Source organism: Peromyscus californicus, unplaced genomic scaffold (assembly GCF_007827085.1).
Source record: "Peromyscus californicus insignis strain IS unplaced genomic scaffold, ASM782708v3 Scaffold_11__1_contigs__length_118956290, whole genome shotgun sequence".
NCBI lineage: Eukaryota > Metazoa > Chordata > Mammalia > Rodentia > Cricetidae > Peromyscus > Peromyscus californicus.
In genome coordinates this window covers 67,024,974-67,047,612 of record NW_026294402.1, presented here as the reverse complement: position 1 = coordinate 67,047,612, position 22,639 = coordinate 67,024,974, and the positions used below count along the sequence as shown (strand labels likewise).

The following is a 22,639-nucleotide window of genomic DNA, read 5'->3' as shown; positions in this document are numbered from 1 at the left end:
TCCTCTGCTCTGAATCTCCACAGATAAGTACCCAGCAGTTGTAGTTGACACCAACCTCACTGACAGCCGGGATGCTTCTTCCTAACTCAGTCACGGTTGCCTAGAGAGCGCCATGCTTAGACTGGTCTAGAGTGATGGACAGACCTCTTCTAGACATGGGAGTCTGTCAGGAGCACACAGATGATACAAGATGATACGACTTGAACTAGCAGCAGTATGGCTCTTGGAGAAAGGCGGGTGGATTTTAGGTAACAAAGAGCAGACATAGTCTATGTAAAGCCCTGTTTTCCTGATGTCTCCTGTATAGGCTTCATAAATAAATGTATCAACAACATTTTCTACCAGCAAAAATATACTCGCTTACTTTAGGTATTAGAGATAACTCTTAAGTGCCCATAGCAGGGCGTTGTGGTTTGAATGTGAAATGTCTCTCCTAGACTCCTATTTTTGAACACCTGGTCCCCAGCTGGCGGCTCCGTGAGGGAAAGTCATGGAATCTTTAGGAAGTGGCTCCTCACTAGAGGTATGGGTCACTGGAAGCTGTATAGGGAGCCCCTCCCCCAACTTCCTGTTCACTTTCTGCTTCTTGAGTCTCGGCGGAATGTGACCAACCTGCCTCTGCCTGTTGCCATGTCGTCCCTGACATGGTGGACTGGATTCCTCTGGAATGGTAAGCCAAAGAAGCCCTTTCCCTCCTCAGTTGCTTTTGTTAAGGTCTTTTGTCACAAAAATAGGGAAGAAAGCTAAGCCACAATAATACACAGTCTTCTCCGTTATACAGCAGCATAAATTCTTCTGTCTGGTCTTCAAGGACACATGATACAGTTACCTACAAAGTAGAAATAAGTCGTAACAAAAAAGAAAGGACATTACAATGAAAACCGCTATTGGAAAAAAATTTATAATGCTAAATACACAGTGGCCTACAAGTCACAGCATCTACCCCATCTTGTTCGACAGTAAAGGAACAATTTCCTAGCATGAGAAGGGAGGAAGTTCTTTGATCATCTGGATGCCGTATGCTCTGTTCCTGGAGGAACTCTCAGCTGCTCTTCCATAGTCAAATCAAATGGGCAATGAGGAAGAGAATCTTCCAGGAGTCACACTTCTTCAGCATCCTCTTTCCTTATACAGTAGGGCCTGAAGAGAAAACAAACAAAACAAAACAAAACAAAACAAAACAAAACCAGCTGGGTGGTGGTGGCACACACCTGTAATCCCTGCACTCAGGAGGCAGAGGCAGGCAGATCTCTGTGAGTTCGAGGCCAGCCTGGAGCAAGTTCCAGGACAGCCAGGGCTGTTACACAGAGGAAACCTTGTCTCCAAAAACAAAACAAAAACAAACAAACAAACAAAAAGCAAAACCAATGCTCACTTTGACAAAAATAACTAGTTTTTACCAAAAACAGTTGTGATCTCCTTCTGTTGTATAGAATTGTTGCTGTTAAGTATCCATCTACCCAGGAACTACATTTCTTAGCCTCAGGTTAAGCTTAGTAGAGTCTTGTGATTATCTCCACTGGAAGTGATGATTGTCACTTTTACCCAGTGCCTTTAAGAATCAGACACACACACATACAGAAAAAAAAAAAAAAAGAATCAGACACAATGAGGAAAGGTGCCTACTGCCAAGACTGAAGACCTGAATTCAGTCCTTGGAACTTAGATTCCTACAAATTGTCCTCTGACCTCCACAAGTGTCACACACACACACACACATACACACACACACACACACACAGCACACACACACACATACACAAATAAATGTGTAACAATAGCTAAGTTAGCCTTTCCTAATCGTTTCCTAGCTTCTGGCTGCAGTGAAAGTAACTTTGAAGAAAATGGTGATTAAGAGCTCTGTTATTAAACTTTTATTTTTATTCTATTTCATGAGTTTTTTGCCTGCATGTGTGTCTGTGTACCACTTGCATGCCTGATGCCTGAGGAGGCCAGAAGAGGAGTCATGGATGGTGGTTAACAGCCATGTGGCTGCTGGGAAACAAACCCTGGTCCTCTGCAAGAGCAGTGAGTGCTCTGAACCTCTGACCATCTCTCCAGCAAGATACTAGACTTTTTTTAAAGTGAGGACTATGTATCTACCACACTTTAGTCCTCAAGCATCAGTAGTTCCCATCATGGTACTTATGTTCGGTGTGAGTAGCCTGCCTTTGCTATCTAGATTTAGTGTACCTCTTACAGTGCAGTTTGGAGTCTTAGGAAGCCTCCAGCGTTTGCATGTGACCAGTTCTGTAAGGGGAAGAACCTAAAGTGGAGTGTGTGCTGTTGTTCAAGCTGCCGTCTTGACTCTAGATGTTATTACTACTTTCGTATTTAGCAATAGACCTTGGTAGTCTCCCCGTTTGCTGGCCTCTAATTTGCTTTCTGCCTGAGGACAGTTTGACTGCATTCTCTTAGGGCTTCTCCAGTCCTTTATGGCCCCAGATTATTGAAATTTCTGTCACTTTTATTTTACTCTGTAAGCAAAAAATAGTCACTCATTACCAAGTGATTTCTCTTCTGCCTTAGGTAAATCAACCTCAATCTTAAATCTAACTCTCTCATAGGGCCTTATTAAAAGCTAGGAAGTAATACCTGATGCCTTCTAGACTCTAACCTTTAAACAACAATTCCTTTTATATTTAATGCTTGGTAGGCACATGTTCTGAATCCCAGAGTACAGTAAGTACTGATTTAACCTATTGCTTTGCTATATTGAAGTCCAAGCTCAGTATAGACGAAGTCTCTTCTGGACCGACCAGTTCAGTAGTTTGAATTTTTCTCTACTAATCCCCACTCTTGATACCAATTGAATCATTAGACATATCTTAATTGCAAGTGACAAAATGAAAGGACACACTACAAACTGGCTGTGGGGGACGAGAAGTGTTGGCAACCGACTCACATAACTAAGAAAAAAAAATCTAGTGATATATTTAACTTAAGGCGTAGTTTGCTTCAAGGGCATAAGCAATGCCATTAGAATTTTATTCCTTTTCCTCTCTTGGCACTGTGCTCTGAGTTGGCTTCCTTCTCAGGCTCCATGTGGTGGCTCCTGGCAGCTCCAGTTCACATAATCCTCACTGTGAGCAATCTCAGTGGAAGAGTACATATCAGTGTGCTGCGTGTGCCAGTGACAGTCTTCTTCCACTCGCCGGCTCTGATTAGGACACATGGAACAACCCAGTGATTCGGAGCTGATTTGCATGGCTACTTTCATTAAGCGAGGATTCAACACCACCTAAAAGACACTGAGAGAAAAATCAGACCATGATTCTCAGGAAAAGGATGAATAAATACTGAGTGGCAAAACAAAAACAAACAAACAGAAAAACCGCCTCGTCTCGTTAGATAGTGATGTCTGTTTCCCAATGTGTTGGTTTTCCCTCCTTCGCCGGACTGTCAGTGTCCCAGGAGCAGGCTCTCACACTGTTCTGTGTCTTAATAATAGTGCCAACCCAGGAGGCAGACCTTGGAGACTAGCTGACTGCTGTTTCTCCTTATATTACTAGAGAGGGCACAGTAAAAGAGGATAAAGGTAGCCTAAGAAAGGAACAGTTTCCAGAGGTATGGGAAGGGCTGAAGGAATCCACAAGGAATGGTAAAGCTCTTAATGACTGGCAGCCTGGGAGGCATAAAGCCTAAAGGAATGGGGAAGAGAGCTTGAAGTGGAATCCAGGAGAAGCTGTAGCTGGGAAGGAGATGTCTGACAAGAGCTGTGACTGTAACTAGAGAAATGTAGCCAACTGCCAAATGTGGTCCAGCAAAGGACTGGGGAGAAAACACTTGTCTTTTCCCTCTGTCTTCTAAACTTCTACTGGAACCTCCCATGAGCTAAACCCAATCAGAAACCAGAGGGCTTTAGCAATAGACTCTGCAGAACCCAGCTTCCCGCAGGCAGCAGGGCAAGTGGGATGTAAAGTGGCCTGGAAGAGTGAACAGGAAATGAGCAGTGCATCTGTCTTGTCCTACAGAGCAACTCCAAGTCGGAGGACTCCCTGTTCTCTGCCGATGATATAGAATGGATATATCAGGGAACACAGTTTGATCCTTTTCAACAAGCTAGTTAAACCCGTACCTCACGTGGTTTAATGTTATTAACATTCTAGGATTTTAACCTTCATGGATTCATACACAGGAAGAAGTCTTTCGTGAGGCAGTGTGGTTAAAATGCTATCACTGCTGCGCTGATAGGAAACTCCTCGAGAATATTATACCTGGCGATCCATCAGGCAGCATAGCTCAGCACCTGTCAGGGAGTGACAATCTTGATAAATGTTTGCTTTAAAAACGATTGAATGAATAAATTAAAATATTTGATGCCAGAAGATTGTAAAGAAAAAGCTAGCCGCATTTTCCTTGTTGGAGCTCTGATGCTCGAGAACGCTACAGTATCTCCCGTCCTGTCTCCTGAAGTGTGACTCTAGCGTCTTAGTTGTAACGGAGGTTTGATCTCTTACAGGAGATGGAACGGCAATAAACTGTCCATCTTCAGCAGTAACATGTTCCATAATGAATTGTCATGCTAATAAATCCATGAAGTCCATTTCAGTTAATACTCCATTATGTTTTTAGTCTGAGAGTAGGTTTTCCTCGTGACTGTGCCCTTCAAGTTTAAAAAAATAAATACACTTGCCTCATTATATAAGCTGGTATTATGAAGTGCCAGTCCAAACTTATTGTTTTTAAGGGATTCAAGTTATAGTCAAGCCAAAAATGCATATTCTTGTTCTTTGGCAATCTTGTATATATATGCTCCTGCTTTCATGTGTATCAGCATTCATGTATTCATTCAACAAACATGGTAATGTTGGTACCATGTGCCACACATAGCCCATGCCCTTATGGGGCTTATGTCTAATGCAATATTTTCGGAGTTAAATGAGACCCTGAATTAATTGTCTAAAGATCTGTAAGAATAAAGATTCTGATTCACAGAATCTGGGATGGTCAACTAGAGTACATTTCTAACCACATCCTGAGTGAAGACCATGTTGATCTATGGACCACACCTGCAGAGCAAGGGTGGATTTATCGATCCTCACAACAGTAACCTCATCAACACTGGATTTTTGTGGTTGCTGTCTGATTCTGTTTTCATATACCTACTGTGCAAAATACTGTGCTACACATTACAGAAAATTTGGGAAAGTCACTACACAACAGAAAAAAAGCTAGTTTGGCACATAATTATGGTTATATGAATCTATTTAAATAAAATATTCAGAAAAGGCAAAACTGCCATGACAAAATTAGATGGTTGGTTGCCTGGGCTAGAGAGGGATACAGGGATTAACTGTAAATGGCTAAGAGAGGTCTTATTGAACTGATAATATATATATTTTTCACTATATATATATTTTTTTTTCACTATATATATATATGGTTTTTCCAGACAGGGTTTCTCTGTGTAGCTTTTCACCTTTCCTGGAACTGACGCTGTAGCCCAGGCTGACCTCGAACTCACAGTGATTTGCCTGCCTCTGCCTCCTGCGTACTGGGATTAAAGGCATGTGCCACCACCGCCTGGCTTGATAATTTTTTAAAACAAGACTACTATAATGGCTGCACAGCTTGATAGACACACTAAAATTGATTGGAATGAATAAAAGTTGTAAGTAAACACCTCAGTAAAACTCCAATAGTTTTGATACAGTGTGAACAAATGCAATAGAAACATGTAGTCTTGGCCCCTATTGACAGGGAACTGGAACTGATAAAAGCTGATTTACTCAGTCGTGTAAGTAGTTAGTGACAGCATATTAATCTGTCCTATAGAGACAGAAGTCTTAGTCAGAAACCTAGCTGCTAAAGAGAGGTACGTCAGCAAATTGATCCCCTTTCACCAAGATATTTCCCTTCTCTCAGAATTGCCACTCTCCCAGAGACAGAGCTCATCCTAAGTTTTGACCTGTGACCCCAACTGCCAGATGGGTCACAAGTTGGGTGGCTTCTTGCAGATCCTTTGGCTTCATCAGAGTTCTTAGTTTCAAGCAACAACAACAACAACAACAACAACAACAACAACAACAACAAAAACAAACAGTCCTATCTAGTTTAGAAGCTAAGGAATTGGGCAACTCACACAATCCTGAAGATTGAGAATCAAGCTCAAAGCTCGACAGCTAAGAACAATGCCCATAAGCCATGAACCGAAGGAACCCAATTAGAGGGTAGTTGAACGTGCTAGATTCTGCCTTTTTTTTTTTTTTAATATTTTTAAATGTGTAGTCCAGGCTGGCCTCGAACTCATGATCCTCCTGCCTCTGCCTCCTTCAGCAAATCCTACCGGCGCGCGCCGCCACCACCACCGGCAGATTCTGCCTTTTTTTTTTTTTTTTTTTTAAAGATTTATTTATTTATTTATTATGTATACAGCATGTATGACTGCAGGCCAGAAGAGGGCACCAAATCTTATTACAGATGGTTGCGAGCCACCATGTGGTTGCTGGGAATTGAACTCAGGACCTCTGGAAGAGCAGTCAGTGCTCTTAACCTCTGAGCCATCTCTCCAGCCCCCAGATTCTGCCTTTTAATCCAGCATGATTTGAGGAACTCAATCTGGGCATAAGTGCATTGTTGCAAGAGAGAAGGCTGGCTGGCTTTTTCCTTTGTGTTCCTAGTTCCTGCCGAGGCCAAGCAGGTGCTCCTGACTAGGGAAAGGTAGACTGTTTACCTAAGTCTAGGCTGCAAGGAAGGATGGTGCAGGGATTAAATATACAACTTCTACCATTGTTTTTCAAGGCCCACATGTCCAATGAATTCTCCAAGCTCAAAGAATTCAGGTGCCGGACAACAAAACAAACCAACAAATAAAATCCCCCCACCTCCTAAGCTGGTATGTATTATAGCCATTCATAACTTGCGGTCCATGGACCCGTCCCAGAAAATTACCTGGAAGCTTGTTAGAAATGGAGGGTCTGGGCTGGGGAGATAGTGCAGTGGGTCAAACGCTTGCTTTGTAAGCATGAAGACCTGTGTTGGTTCCCCAGCACCTCCATAGAAAAGAAGTCAGGCATAATGGCACAGGCATGTAATCACAGCACTGGCCAGGCAGAGACAGGTAGATCCCTGGGACTCTTTGGCTAGATCAGGCCAGTGAGAGACCCTGTCTCAAGTAATAATAATAATGATGTAAAATAAAATAAAAACCTAAACCCCCAAAACAAAGAAAAAAACAAGACAAGACAAAAAGTCCAAGGGAATGGCATCTCAGGATCGATGCCTAAGGTAGACCCATGGCCTCCACCTGCACTTGTGTGTGTGTGTGTGTGTGTGTGTGTGTGTGTGTGTGTGTGTGTGTGTGTTTATACACACAGAAGAAAGGGCAGAATCTGGGAGGTCTGTTCCAGAGCTTCAGGAGTAGGACCTGCCAGCTAATAAATACCCAAATGCCTTACGAAGTTTGAGAAATATTCTGTTATGGAACATGCAGTTTTTTTTTTAACTCTCAAAAATCAGTTACCATTGTGTCCTACTCATCCACAGAACGTGTTTAATGCAGGAAACGCAGTTAAATTTGAGATAAACAACAAATAATTTAAAAAATTAGAATGTTCCTTGGAAGCTGGGCATACTGGTACATGCCTTTAATCCTAGCACTTGGGAGGCAGCACTGGGTGGACCTCTGGGAGTTCAAGACCAGCCTAAGCTTATAGTGAGTTCTAGGCCAGCCAGAGCTACCTAGTGAGACTGTCTCAAAATGAAAGAAAGGAAGAAAGAAAGAAAGGAAGGAAGGAAGGAAGGAAGGAAGGAAGGAAGAAAAAAAAAGAAAGAAAGAAGTTAAAATAAAATAAAAGGAAGAGAATGTTCCTTGGAGTATTGGGGGGCATTCTTATACTAAAATTTGTTCTCTTTCTGAAACTGAAAATTAAATCAGCATCCTGTATTTTATCTGACAGCTGTATTCACTCACCAAACCTTTTCCCCGTAGTTAACACAAACGAGTAAAAAGAAAGGGATGTTAATTGGCCACAAGAATGTGTTGGTATCAGTGTTCTGTTTTGACCTAGGAGACCCTAAGTTTCATGAAAGCTGAACATGGAATTGGCAGTTTCAAGCCCACTTGGAATTCTGCTCAAGCATTTCGTGCTTGTGACTCCTTTTCATTGGAAGGGTGAATGCAGAGTGAGGCGTGCTGTGCGTGGCCAGAGGACGACCTTCTGGTTTGTCTTTAGGTGCTGTCCTCCGTTTTGCTGCTGTTGTTTTGAGCCAGCGTCTCTCGGCCTGACACTCACCGAGGACGCTAACACGCCTGGCCAGCAAGCTCCAGGGATCTGTCTCCACCTTCCCAGTGTTGAGGATCACCACCTTCTTTACATGTGTTCTGGGGATCTGATTCAGGGTCTCAGGCTTGCACGGCAAGCACTTTTCATGGACTGAGCTACCGCTAGCCCAGGGTTTTTAAAATACACCTAGTAAAAACAGAATGATGCGGAGAAGAGTAGCGTGGGCCCTGCACATAAAAGACATGCAAGTTCATGAAGTAGTCCGTATTTTTTGTAGGTACCACCTTCTCTCCCTGTTTTATCAGGGACAGTAGGGCCATTACTTGTTCCAGTCTGAGGCTCCCTTTCTGGCTTTCTTTTGGCAGTTACTTTTTTTTTTTTTTTTTTAAAGAAATCCTTTTCTGGAAAATAATAAAATACACCCATGAATTGCAAGTACTTTAACTTAAAGAGTTTTGATCAATAACATGTTTATTTTACAGAATTAGACTATAAACTAGTAAGGAAAGGAAATGATGGTAGTCATTTCTGGCTTAAGTCTTGAGACTATTAGAATTTCATCTTCTTCCTAAAGAAAGGAGTTGCTTGGGGGCTAAAGAGAAGTTGGCTCAGTGGTTAAGAGTGGTTAAGACTGCTCTTCCAGAGGACCCGAGTTCGATTCCCAGCACCCACATGGCAGTTCACAGTGAGTAACTCCAGCTCCAGGAATCTGATACTCTCTTCTGGCTTCCAAGAACACTGCATGCACTTGCATGGGCATATGTCCAGACAACCTATGCACACAGAAGAAAAATAAATCTTAAAAACATGTTGTTACCTATGCCCAAGTGTTTTAGAAAAAAGTGGTTTGCAATTCTCTGGGAAAGAGACAGATAGTGCTTTATATCAATCAGATTAAAAAAAAATACTACGTGGCGCACGCCTTTAATCCCAGCACTCGGGAGGCAGAGCCAGGCGGATCTCTGTGAGTTCGAGGCCAGCCTGGTCTCCAAAGCGAGTTCCAGGAAAGGCGCAAAGCTACACAGAGAAACCCTGTCTCGAAAAACCAAAAAAAAAAAAAAAAAAAAAAAATACTACACCCCAGGGGGCTGGAGAGATGACCCAGTGGTTAAAAACATTTGCTGTTCTTGCAGAGGACCCAGGTTTGGTTCCCAGAACCCACCTTGGGTGCCTCGCAAAGGCCTGTAACAACTCTAGCTCTACAGGATCTGATGCTTCTGGTCTCTGCAGGCACCGGCACTCACATGCACGTACCGTCATGTGACACATACACATAATTAAGAAATAAGTTACATAAAAGGAACATCACATTAAGAAATTATAGAAAACTGCTATAAAACATATACTGATTGCATCTATTTAGAAGGTAGTTTAATTTGCTTTAATGTTTAACCATCTAATTCAACCAGGCAAATAGGACATTTGGGGTAGTTTTGGGAGTGACTTTCATTTCTTAACTCTTTGTGTAGTTATAAGCGTCACTTGCCATACACTTCAGCATCCTCTCACCAAGCCTTATCGTATTCTCTTGGCTGATGATGACACATCCAGGGATTACAGTCACAAGAAATAGAATATCCTTAGGGACTGGTAAACGTTAGTGACTAAACATACGCACCTTCCCTCCTCCCTAGCCTCCAGAGGTTTTATACCATGCTCATTGCCACTGTTTAGTGCGTTATTTGCAAGTACCATCCTAGATAGGTGAAGGATGTATTTGCTCTTGCAGAGACTGGAAATCAATTTCCAGCACCCATGTCAAGCAGTCCAAAATCACCTGTAATTCTAACTCCAGGGGAATCTGATGCCTCTGGCCTCCACAAGCACCTTCACACTCACACACACGTTTCCATACACACACATAATTTTAAAAAAATCTTCCATGTACAAATATGTGTATAATTTCATTGTGAATTTTTAAAAAAAAATTTATTTATTTATTATGTATACAGAAGAGGGTGCCAGATCTCATTACAGATGGTTGTGGGCCACCATGTGGGTGCTGGGAATTGAACTCAGGACCTCTGGAAGAGCAGTCGGTGCTCTTAACCTCTAAGCCATCTCTCCAGCCCTTCATTGTGAATTTTACTAATTCTGTTTTTTTTTTTTTTTTTGGTTTTTTCGAGACAGGGTTTCTCTGTGTAGCTTTGCGCCTTTTCCTGGAACTCACTTGGTAGCCCAGGCTGGCCTCGAACTTACAGAGATCCGCCTGGCTCTGCCTCCCGAGTGCTGGGATTAAAGGCGTGCGCCACCACCGCCCGGCTGAATTTTACTAATTCTTGATCTTCATCCAATTCAGCAATGTCCGTGTGTGTTTTTCATCGGCGTTGATCATTCTGTTTCCTATTATTTATTTATTTGTTTATTTATTTATTTATTCGTGTTATAAGGATTTGATCTAGGGCCTTGTGCATGCTAGCCAGTGCTTTTTCTCTAAGCTATAACCCCCATCATCTGATGTTTTAAAAATATTTTTCTATTTTAAGGTTTGTTTTATTTTATTTTCATTTGTGTGTGTGTGTGTGTGTTCTGAATTTGTGGATGTGCATATGGATGCCTGAAGAGAGCATTTGATCCCTTGGAGCTGGAGTTACAGGCAGCTGTGAGGCTCTCCATGTGGGTGCTGAGAGCTGAACTCTGCTCCTCTGTAAGAGCAGCAAGTGTTCTTAACTGCTGAGCCATTTCTCTAGCCCCTAAAACAATTCTTAGTAGCATGTTTCTCATTTTGCTTTTGTTTCTTGGATAGCTGAATATGCATATTAGCCATTTGAAGTCTTTTTCATGAATATTCTGTTATGTGCTTTGTCATTTGCACAGTCTGTCCACTGTGTGTAAATTTTTGTATCTGTTTAATTAAGAGAATAACCAAAAATCGTGGACCCATTTAGACACATTGAGTGAGTCAGTTTTGAGAAGATTGCGCTGTAGTGCAGACAACTAGCTCTCACTTGAGCATAAGTCCTCTTCCCCACCCCCGGGGTCTCAGGTCTTACCTATTAGCTCATGCTAATTAGCCCAGTGTTTCAAACAGTTCTCTTTCTCTGTGTCTACCTCTCTATAAATCAGTTCAGTTCTACAGATGGAGCTAAAAGCAACACAGTTGATATTATTGATGGGCCATCAACATTCTTGTGCTCTGTCCTTCTGGCACCAGTACTCTTTGAGATGGTCAGGGACAGAAGACTGATGTGTGGTGAAGAGACCCTTGTTTCTCTGAGAGAAGCTAACAGATCCTGTGGGGATATGCGTATGATTTTGATTTCTCATTAGCATTGTGAGCTCCAATGAAGTGTGACTGACAGTTACATAAGTCAATACAGAGCACTTGGGGAGAGCCAAGTTTCAGTTTTTTTTTTTTTCCTTATGGATTGGGGCTTCTGTTCTTTCAGAACTCACTGGGAAAACAAATCAGAGCTGTTTTGATTCAAGAAATGAATGCAATGAAGCTACATTTCTAGGAAAACTATCGTGGCGAAAAGGGAAATAAAATGCTAAACTTATTGATCAAGTAAAACATACCAGGAGGAGATGAAAGCACATCCTAGACACTAGCCAGTGCTTCCATTTTCACTTCATCTGTGGTTCACGTTTTAGGTAAAGACTAAAGGCGACTTTACGGGTTTGCAGAGCAAAGAACATTTAGTACCACGAAGCATTCTTCGTGAAGTGTTGGGAAGTATGGACCCCAGCAGACAAACAGAAGGAAGAGGAAGAGAGTAGCCAAAGATCCGACAAGCCATAAGTCAGTTCCCTCCACTATTACCTGACTTTCATTCCCAACTTCAGAGGAAGTCGGTGTCTGTTAACAGGAAAGACATCAGCGGGCTGGAGAGAGGGGGCAGTCAGTGTTTGCCAAACAGCATGAGAGCTTCAGCTGGACCCCAGCATGCACATAAAAAGCCAGGTGTGGTGGTGTGTGTCTGCTATCCCAGCACTGTGGAGGTGGAGACAGGCAGATTTCTGGGGTTCACTGGCTGGCCAGCTGAGGTGCATCAGTGAACCCCAGATTCAGGTGAGAGACGCTGTCCCAGAGGAGATGCATGGTATGTAAGGAACAACAGCCAAGGTTGATCTCTGGCCTCCACGTATGCATGCACAAACATGCCTGTGCACCCACATGGATGTGCACATACACCCACAAAATAATAATAACAAAATAAAACCTGACCTTTGTTCTAAAAAGAGATGTAAAATTTTCTATAGTGTTCTTTTATCATACTCCTGAATATAGTTCAAAGGCTTAAGGTGATACATTGAAAGATTAGAAACAATAAAATAATCCTGTAGGCTTATAATGCAGATAAAACTGGAAAAATTATAGTAAATGGATTTGGAGAAGCATGTGCCAATCACCAAAATTTCACGTATAATCGCATGAACATGCTGGTGTGGTGAAATGGGAAATCCAATGAAGAGTTCCAAGATGGAACATTGCTGAGGAATGTGAGGACACTTGTTTCTTCACTTCTCTAAAAAGAAAGCATGGATTATTACAAGAGTTCTCAACCTGTGGGTCGCGACCCCCTCAGTGTAGCATATCGGATATTATTTACATTACAACTCATAACGGTGGTAAAATTTACAGTTATGAAGTAGCAACAAGATAATCTTGTGGTTGGAGTCACCACACTTGAGGAATTAAAGGGTCACAGCATTAGGAAGGTTGCGAACCAATGGATTATTAAGTGCAATTTAAAACATTAAGTCAATCAAACCAGTTCAAATGGCCCAGGGAACCGAACTTCAAGAGAGAGTAACCTGCATTGAAAATACAATTCTTATCTAATTAGTAAAAAATACTAAGGGGCTGTTAACATTGGAAAGGATTTTTTTTTTTTAATTTGCATGTTTTGAGACAGTCTCATGATGCAGCCCTGGCTGTCCTAGAACTTCCTGTGTAGACCAGACCAGGCTCCTTTTAAACATACATACACATATAAATGCTGATGCCTGAGGAGGCTAGAGGTGTGGGATCCCCTGGGAGCTGGAGTTACAGGCAGTCTGAGCCAACCCATAAGGGTGCTGGCAAGCAGCAAACGCAGGTCCTTTGCAAGAGCAGTATTGACTCATAACTGCTGAACCTTCTTTCCAAGGCCCCAAGATATGTTATTAATATAAAAGGAAATCAGAGCCTTCACCCTTGAAGACTTCTTAGCTGAGGGAGATGTATATACACATTGAGAGTGCTGACTATGTATTTCGATAGCGAATGTTAAACAGAAAATTGACTTTAATGGACTGATTGTATGCAAAATAGCAATGACTTGTGATAGAAAAAAAAGCATTATGTGATCTCAGATGTCATAAGGGCCAAGCTATTGCCCTTTTTCTTTCCAACAGCAATAACTTTGGCTTTTACCAGCTATTTGGCTAATCTAAATGCACTTGTATTCCTGTCTGCAGCACTGTGGGATCGTGTTAAGTACTTTCGCTGGTGGCCTCCATCTACTTAAGGTAAATATGACCTGGTAGTTCAACTCCATTATTCTTCCTGTAGTCTCAGGGTTCCTACTATAGAGACAGAGTCTCCAGCTCTAGCATACACCAGACCACAAGGAGCCCCACCTCAGACTCAGTCGGAGCCCAAGAACCTGCATTTCTGATTAGTTTCCAGGTGAAAAATTCCAGGTGCTATGTGTCCATTTTAGACTTTTAGTCCTTTGTAATTTGTCTTCCTTTGTGTTCCCGTTGGAAGCCTGAAGATCTTTCCTCCCATTCAAGTATTAACCAGGCCCAACCTTGCTTAGCTTCCAAGATCATGCATGGTTCAGGATATGGAACTGAAGATTTCCACTTTACTTTGCCTTGTGCTCCCCCTTCCCTTCCGCCCACCTTTCCTCCCTCCCTCCCTTCCTTCCTTCTTTCCTGAGACATGCATTTTTTCTTTTTCTTTTTTTTCTTTTTTTTTTTTTTTTTTTGGTTTTTCCGAGACAGGGTTTCTCTGTGTAGCTTTGGAGCCTGTCCTGGAACTCACTCTGTAGCTCAGACTGGCCTCAAACTCACAGAGATCCGCCTGCCTCTGCTTCCTGAGTGCTGGGATTAAAGGTGTGAGCCACCACCACATATTACATGCTTTTGTGTACATCTGTGGACATTTTACAATTTTTAATTTTGTTATTTTATGTGTATCGATGTTTTGCTTGCATATATATATATATCTGTACACCTCTTCCATGCCTGATTCTCAGTGGAGGTCAGAAGATAGGGAACGAATCCCCTGGAACTTGTAGGTGGTTCTGAATCACCATGTGAATGCTGGGAAGTGAACCCTGGTCCTCTGGAAGAGCAGCCAGTGCTCTTAACAATGGAGTCATTTCTCCAGCCCTGCGTTGTAGTAGATGTTTGATGAACATGTTCACTTTGTTAACTCACAATTTCTTAGATTTTTTTCATGGTGATGATTTCTTTTATTTTTTTCTCTCTACTTATTTTTTTGTATTTAAACATCCTGTAATGATAAATTACTAAATAAAAAAAATAAATCCTTTTTTCCCTGTATTTTCTATGGTATTTAATTAACTTTCTTTTCCAATATCTCTAAGTTGTCGTTTCTACTATACACTCTTGTTTCTTTTTCTTTTCTTTTTCCTTTCTTTTTCTTTTTACTTTTTTTTTTTGAGATAGGGTTTCTCTGTGTAGCCTTGGCTATCCTGGAACTTGTTCTGTAGATCAGGCTGGCCTCAAAATCACAGAGAACTGCCTGCCTCTGCCTCCCGAGTGTTGGGATTACAGCTGTGTGCCACCAATGCTGGCTTCTTTTTTTTCAAGGATTTATTTTTTTATTTATTTATGTGTCCCTCTGTGTGGATATCATGTGTGTTCCGATGCTAAGGGAGGCCAGAAGAGATCCCCTAGAGATAGAGTTACAGGTGGTTTTGAGCTGTGCTGGGAAGCAAACTCGGGTCCTTTGGAGAATCCATATTGTATTCTCAATACTCTTTACTTTCTTGTTTTCCTAAAAAAACCAATTCTGCCTAATTGTGTTTCATGGTTGCAGTTCTCTTGAACACACACAGAGACTCCCCCCTGCCTCCTCTTTTTCCTTGTGCTGTCCATTTTTACCAGTCTTTGTCACTGTTTTCCTGTCTTCCATGAGAAAGGCTTCCCTCAGAAGTCTGAGAGTCTTTGAGTATCTGCTCATATTTAAGAAGAAGGCATCACAGTGTTTATGATGATCAGAAGCTGAGTGAGAAGACAGGGACAGGTAATGGTGAACTTCCCTGCAGAGCGATCTGTTTAGACTTGGAGCTGTGCTCAGTGGCAGAGCCCTGGGCTTGCATGTGTGAGTTCAATCTCCAGACAAAGAAGAAGGAGGAAAGAAAGAAAAGAAAAAGTGTGGTGGTTTGGCCTTGAGCTTACAGTGCAGGAATTTACCATGTCCTCATCTTGTTTGTTGACAGCCTAGGGACAATGTTTGTTTGTTTGTTTGTTGTTTGAGACAGGGTTTCTCTGTGTAGCCCTGGCTGTCCTGGAACTCCCCTCTGTAGACCAGGCTGGCCTGGAACTCAGAGATCCACCTGCCTCTGCCTCCCAGTGCTGGGTTCAAAAGGTGTGTGCCATAACCTCCCAGCTAGCTTAAGGGCAATTTTATTAGTGTCTGAGGGAAAAACAGCAGGGCAGGCAAGCTGTTTTTGCAACTGCTAGAGAGGAAGGAGACGGAGAAAGGGAAGAGACATGCTTTTAAGAAAAGTGGGCAGGTTAAAAAAAAAAAAGAAAGTGGGTAGGGTCAAAGGTCAGTCTGGGTCAGCAAGCAGCTTCATGGCAGCAGGGGAGGGCTGTGTCAGAAAAAGTGAGAAAGTCTAAAATGTCTAGAAAGCACTCTTAGACATTTGGCTGGTGTCTGAAAAGAGATAAGAGAGAAGGAAAAGGAAAAGTTAAGAAAAGCCAAGAGGCCGCAAGGCAGCCGCTCCATAAACAGGTGCCCCATGCCGGGTCTTAGGGCTTTGCTTTTGGGTTGATCAGCATACATGGCAAAGGATCTTCTGATCTTGAGAAAAATGGAAAGGTGGTGCAGGATTCTGGAAGTCAAATCTCGATTGCTGGGAGCCTTAGCATAACATTCAGTATGTAAATGTTGACTTTCAAGACCTAGTCCCACCATCCGCCAGGAACCTGTCTGTCATCTTTGTAGAAAAGGCATTTGTAGGCTTTTCTTTGGTAGAAAGAGATATTTGCATGAGTGCATGAAGTAGGGAAGAGACTGTGGAGACCAGAACCCAGGTCTTTTGCAAGACTAGAAAGCGCTCTTAACTGCTGAGCCATCCCTCCTGCCCTAACCACCAACTTTTCAACAAATGTTTATTGAAACTGCAATGTATGACGAAGTATCAGAGAGCATTTGGTTTATTTTTCTTTTCTGATGTTTGAATTTGTTTTGATTTTGATTTGAATGGATATTTTATGAAATATAGAAGAAGGAATCCTGTGGGAGTAAAAAGCCTTGAATGTAAGATGGACCATTAGGATCTCCTCACATCTGGGCTTGGCCTAGTGTGGGGACATATGCCTGCCATCCTGGTAGTTGGGAGGCAGAGGCAAGAGGAATGGAAGTTTTGAGGCCAACCTATACTGTATACCCAGTCTCCAAAACCAACTAAGCAAGCAACCCCCCTCTCCCCCCTTTTGATTCAGGGTCTTTAGCTCAGGCTGACCTCCTCTGGCCTCAGCTTCTCATGTATGGGGTTTCTACTCACTACCCACCCTGCTTTCTCCTTAAGTCTGAAAACAACATTTGTATAAGGCATCCAAATGGTTTAAATAACAGTATAAATGATACCTGTAAGGACTAGACACCTAGTTTAACTTACTAGTCTTCAGAGAGAAGATACATTGTTTATTACAAGCCCTCAGGAAGGTGGGAGATTCTGATAGAAAAAATGAGCACATTAATGGTGATTTGTGTAATCCATATGACAATAGCTTGAACAATCCCAGATTTTAGTTAGTCTACTGGAGGAGTGCCATGAAGTGAAGGTATTACTAAACTGTTACATAAAATTGTTTCTGCTGGGCGGTGGTGGCCCACGCCTTTAGTCCCAGCACTTGGGAGGCAGGGGCAGGCAGATCTCTGTGAGTTTGAGGTCAGCCTGGACTACAGAGTGAGTTCCAGGAAAGGCCCAAAAGCTACAGAGAAATTCTGTCTTGAAAAACCAAAAAAAAAAAAAAAAAGAAAAAAAAATGTTTCTGTTTGTTCATGGGGTAAGCTGTTCCCCCTCAGAGCAGACAGCTACAAGAGTTCATGAGCATAAACCCTGCATCTCAGAAGCACTAGGAGGCCGGTCACTTTGTCCGATAGCATTTTGTTATACCCACTTAGCGCTTGACTTGAGTAGCTCTCCTCTCTCCTCCTGAGCTTTCTAGAGCAATCCTCTTCTAAAAAGGGCCAAGGTCAAGTTCATCTCCCAAGGAAACAAAAGCCCATTGCTTTAGCTGCCTTTTCTTTTGACGGTGAATGTTTCTCAGGATAACTCCAGGCTTGTTTATAAAATGTATATGTGTTTGTGTGCAGAGCTGGGACTGAAGTCACGCCGACAGAATTCCAGCGAGGTAAAAAGCTTTTGAATTATAATCTTGTTGAGGACAGGGTCAATTTTGGACTTTTGGCTCCAAAAGCATTTAGCATCATGCTTTGATGCAAGAAATGTATATTAAATATTTTTTCAATATTCATTTGTTGATATTAACTTATCAGTACTATTAGCATGGAATTTGTGTTGCTAGTTCTTTCTTTCTCAGATTCTCAATAGAATTCTAGCTCTGTCTGGCATAGTCAATAAATAATGTAATAAATGATGTGAAATTCTAATTAAATTTTTAACATTTATTTATTTTGTGTGTGTGTGTGTGTGTGTGTGTGTGTGCACATGAATATACCATAGAGTGCATATGGAGGTCAGAGGACAGACAGCTTTGGGAGTTGGTTCTCTTCTCCCACCATGTGGTTTCCAGGGATAGAACTCAGGTGGTCAAAAAACACAAAACAAAACAAACAGCTCAGGTTATGCAACAAGCACCTTCCCCACTGGGCCAGCTCTCCAGTCTTAAAGCTCCACTTTTTTTTTTTTTTTTTTTTCGAGACAGGGTTTCTCTGTGTAGCTTTGTGCCTGTCCTGGAACTCACTTGGTAGCCCAGGCTGGCCTCGAACTCACAGAGATACGCCTGCCTCTGCCTCCCGAGTGTTGGGATTAAAGGCGTGCGTCACCGCCGTCCGGCTTAAATAACTATTTTTATACAGAAGAAATAAATTCAGGTTACCATCCAGTCTACTGTCCTGGGTACAATGTTAAGTGCATGTCAGTCCCAACCCTCAAAGAATTCCCAATCTGATGACAAAAGCAACACACAAAATAAATTTGTATTTGCCATAAGTTATGAAGACCTTCCCTAGTCAATCTTTCAAAGAAGTGAGGGAGTCCTGTGACTTCCTCTAAAATAGTTTCCTGAATAGTATAAGACCCCTTCCTGCCGGGCGGTAGTGGCGCACGCCTTTAATCCCAGCACTCGGGAGGCAGAGCCAGGCGGATCTCTGTGAGTTCGAGGCCAGCCTGAACTACCAAGTGAGTCCCAGGAAAGGCACAAAGCTACACAGAGAAACCCTGTCTCGAAAAACCGAAAAAAAAAAAGACCCCTTCTTTCGTCTCGCGTGGCTCTATGACATCGCCTTCCCTCAAGATTCTTTTTTTCTAGTTTTACTAGTCAATTTTACCACAGAAATATGGCTTTACAAGTTACCTAATCAAACTTCCTATTTGATGGTTAAATCTTTGTTGGGTGAGCATGTGAATTTGTGATTGCTGTTTGTCTCACTTCGAACATACCAAATTACAAAGAGCAGATACCTAAACCCCGTTCATTTAATCAATGAGAGACTGGCTCAGAACTGTTTGGTTTAGACTGGAAACATCACCAAATATCAGAGCTCTCTTTGGGAAGGCTTTCTTGTCTGTTTCATTTATTCAGGATAGACCTGTGTTTGGAAGATTTTAGCAGGACCCAGTGGGATTGTGTTGATATTTTTAGGTGAAATTACGCTACTTTGTTTAAGAAGGGAGCACCCACTCCACAAGTTGGCAGAGCATGCGTGGGCCCCTGGGGAATGGATTGGGGGGAAGAGTAGACTAAGGTCAGATCGGGAATCAAGTCTAGACGGAGGCCCCACTTCCAAACTCCACTCTCCTCCTCTGGTTGGGCAGCTTCGGTTGAGCACAGTCACGGCCCACCCAAGGACTCCATCTTCTTCACACGAAGTTCCGAGGCCAGTGGCTCCTTCTGACAGTCCCGATCCTCAAGAGTTGGCCGCTTCTCTTCCATTTGTTCCTTGGGATGCTCGTCTGGGGTGCTTCTTCCGCTTGGGCCTGGCAGGTCTCCTCGGCGCTCGCCCGCTCGCCCGCCCGCCCGCCGGCCCCCCCCAACCCCCAGCCTAGCCTCCCCTCAGGAAAACCCTTCCCTCCCAGGCCGAACCCTCTCTCCTTTCTTCTCGTGGGGCTTCTTCAGGCCAAGTTGGGAACTTGCTCATCAAGACTTAACTTCGCGAGCCTGTCTCCGCTTTACACCAACGGGCCGGGCGCAGCCAGCCCCGGGCCCCGGGCCCCGAGCTCGTCGTCCCCGCGCGGGGCTCAGGTGGGACGGCGCGCTCAGGTGAGCGAGCTGATTTCGCGCGGCGTCTGAGGGGCTGCGCGCTTGTCCCAGAGTCCGCCCACCACAGCTGCGGCCCCGCAGCTCCCCGGGTCCGGCGTGGCTGAGCTCGGGCAGGGCTGCGGGTGGCTGGCGAATCCAGCTGCCGGCCAGCTGCGTCCCCTGTCCTCCCCCGTCCCCCCGTGCCCCGTCGCCGCCCCGCCGCACTCCGGGGCGCCGCGAGCGGGAGGAGACGCCCGCTGCCGGCCGCGGGCTTTGTCCGTCCGCCGCCTCGCCCCGCCCCGCCCCGCCCCGCGCCTCCCCGCCCCCTCCGCGGTCCCACTTCCTCGGCGCGGGAGGCGGGAGCGCGCCGGGCAGCGAGGGGTTAAGCCGACGCGCTGGAGGCGCGGAGGGATCCGGAGGCGAGCGGAGCTCGGTGCTGAGGCCGCCTCAGCGGAAAAAAAAAAAAAAAAAAAAAATGTCCGCCTGAGGAGACCCACAAGTTCTATCGGGGGGACCGCCAGCCCGCCCGCGGGGGAGCCACGGGCGGCCAAGCCCGAGAGCCGCCCGAGCCGCGCGGACCCAAGCGCCCGCGCGGGCCCGAGGCCACCGAGCCGCCGGCGGCGCGAGGTGGAGCGGGGCGGGGAGAAGCCTGAGCCCGCGCTCCCGGCCAAAGTGAACTTTAATCGGGGAGGTTGGATGCAGAGCCCGGGCGGCAGGTAACGGCGGGCGGCGGGCGGGACGCGCGGAACTCGGGTCCCTTTGTACGGCGCGGAGCCCGGGGCCGCGTCCAAGTTGCGGCGCGCGGCGCGGCGGAGGCGGAGGCGCGAGGCGCGCGGCGCGCGGCGCGGGGTCCAGGCCCCGGGCAGCGGCGGTCGGCCTGCGCGGCGCTCGGGGCTCGGCGCTCGGGGCCCGGGAGCCGCCGAGCCCGTCTCATTGTTCCGCGAGTCCGGGCCGGGGCGGCCCGAGTGGGAGGAGGAGGAGGAGGCCGGGCGGGAGTTTGCCGTGCGCGGACGCGCGTGGGGCGCTCTCTCCGCCACCCCGGGGACCCCCCGCTGGGGACGTCCGGGCCGCAGACGCGGGCCTGGGAGCGGCGCGCTCCCCGCAACTTGTCAGCTCTATTGTTGCCGAGCGGGTGAGTCACTTGGGCTCCGGGTGGCCGCCGCTCTCTCCTCCCTCGCCGGGCGCGGGCTCGTTCCGTACTCCGCCTCGGGGGACCTCCCCCCCCCCCCCCCCCCGGAGCCGAGCCGCCTCGGAAACTTGCGGGAGCCCCCGAGCCACGCGTGGGTTCCCTCCCGCAGCTCAGCGGTAACCCGGCTCACCCGCCTCTGCCCTTCCCTCGGTGGGGATGCGTGGGGGTCTGGCGTGTCGGCCGGCGCCCCCCCCCCCAAGCCCGAGCGCCGCCCCACTCTCTCCCTCTCACCCGGGGCTCCGCGGCTCAGCTTGTCTTCTCTGCCGTAGGACCTGCTAGAAGTGGCTGAAGATGAATCCCCAGCAGCAGCGCATGGCCGCGATCGGGACCGACAAGGAGCTGAGCGACCTGCTGGACTTCAGTGCGGTAGGAGAGCTTTCCTCCGCGTCTTGGGGGGTTCTGCTGAGCTTTCCCGAGATCGAGCGAGTCAGGGAGAAAAGGGGGACGGCGACATGGCAGCGGCCAACTCCGTCTGCGTTTCAGCGATAGTTCTGAGGGCTGGAGTCCAGCTCCCCCAAGTTGGACACCTGAACTTTGATGTAATGTCTAGACTTGCAGATTTCAAACTTTAATGCCAGAGGGGTCATTTGATTTAACCAGTTATAAGAAGAACAATGCAATCATGAGCTTTGGTTGACTCACTGCCTAGTCCTGATGATTATTAGGGATTTTACACTGTATATGAAAGAGAGGTTTTTGGTTTTTTTTTTTCTTAAACTCTTCTTGGTATTTCCCTCCCCAAGACTTCATGTGGCTTGTGGTACCTGAAAAGTGTCAGCTTCAGAAAAGTCAACCCAGCGCTAGAATTCCCAGTCTTCTGAGCTGAATACTTTAACTATGCATATGCAGTGTGTATATGTAATATGGAAAATGATTTAAAAATAAAAGGTGAAGCCACAGAGCCCATTGCCCTTATTTCTTACTAATGTTTTGAATTTCAACATTAACTGCTCCTAGAAGGCAGGGCCAATACCTGCTGTATTAGAGCTGTTATTATCTTTCCTGTATGTGGTAATTTCATCGGACATGATTCTGATTACAAGTGCTATTAAGTAATGTTAATGTAATGAGAATCACTTAGGGCCAAAGTGAAGATCATGGGTAAAAATTTACTGTTTAAACTTAATTATCTTGGAATCTTGCCTGTGGCTGAGTTTTCTTTGCAAATGTCACCAGTTTGCCCAAGAAGTGTTAGTAAATAATATCACTTGTTATTGCCACACTTGGTCTGAATGTGGCTTCCATTTTTATTTCAAATTCTCTATGAAAATTAAGGAACTAATTAATGATACTTGGTGAACTTTTCTTTGCAAGGAGTATAGATGAATTTCAAGATTAACAGATAGATTTGGGTTATTTTGCAGATGTTTTCTCCACCTGTTAATAGTGGGAAAACAAGACCCACGACACTGGGAAGCAGTCAGTTCAGCGGGTCAGGTAAGATGATGTTGAAAATCAGAAATTTATATTTTAGTGCTCTGAGATATTTTAATAGAAAAGCATAAAGCCTGTTAATGTCTGTCACGCCATTCTGTACTGTGTCGGGTTAAAATCATAAACTGAAAAAAGTCTCAAACTTGGAGCGTTGTCTTAAAGAATTTCAGCA

At 44.8% G+C, this 22,639-nt stretch overlaps 1 protein-coding gene, 1 long non-coding RNA gene and 1 other non-coding gene across 8 annotated transcripts in view; 2 read left to right on the top strand and 1 right to left on the bottom strand.

Annotated features, from left to right (window-relative positions):
- Nucleotides 1–879: 879 nt before the first annotated feature.
- Nucleotides 880–21,378, bottom strand: LOC128095137 (uncharacterized). Of its 2 annotated transcripts, XR_008213165.1 has the most exons (3): nt 21,265–21,378; nt 1,401–3,251; nt 880–1,140 (listed from the first exon to the last, which is right to left on the bottom strand). It is a non-coding gene; the product is annotated as an uncharacterized LOC128095137 (long non-coding RNA). The 2 variants fall into 2 exon arrangements; XR_008213164.1 differs by having other exon boundaries at nt 880–3,251.
- On the top strand, nt 8,398–8,500 carry LOC128105682 (U6 spliceosomal RNA). Its single transcript, XR_008216447.1, has one exon. It is a non-coding gene; the product is annotated as a U6 spliceosomal RNA (small nuclear RNA).
- Nucleotides 20,383–22,639, top strand: part of Tcf12 (transcription factor 12) — a 282,155-nt gene continuing 279,898 nt past the window's right edge. For 2 of the 5 annotated variants that reach the window (XM_052713833.1, XM_052713826.1), the window contains exons 1-3: nt 20,383–20,560; nt 21,303–21,399; nt 22,398–22,470. In XM_052713833.1, coding sequence (XP_052569793.1) covers nt 21,325–21,399; nt 22,398–22,470 — 148 coding nt within the window. In that variant the 5' untranslated portion in view covers nt 20,383–20,560; nt 21,303–21,324. Of the gene's footprint in view, nt 20,561–20,791; nt 20,977–21,302; nt 21,400–22,397; nt 22,471–22,639 lie in introns of those variants that run through there. The other 3 variants (XM_052713818.1, XM_052713822.1, XM_052713839.1) reach the window with 3 other exon arrangements.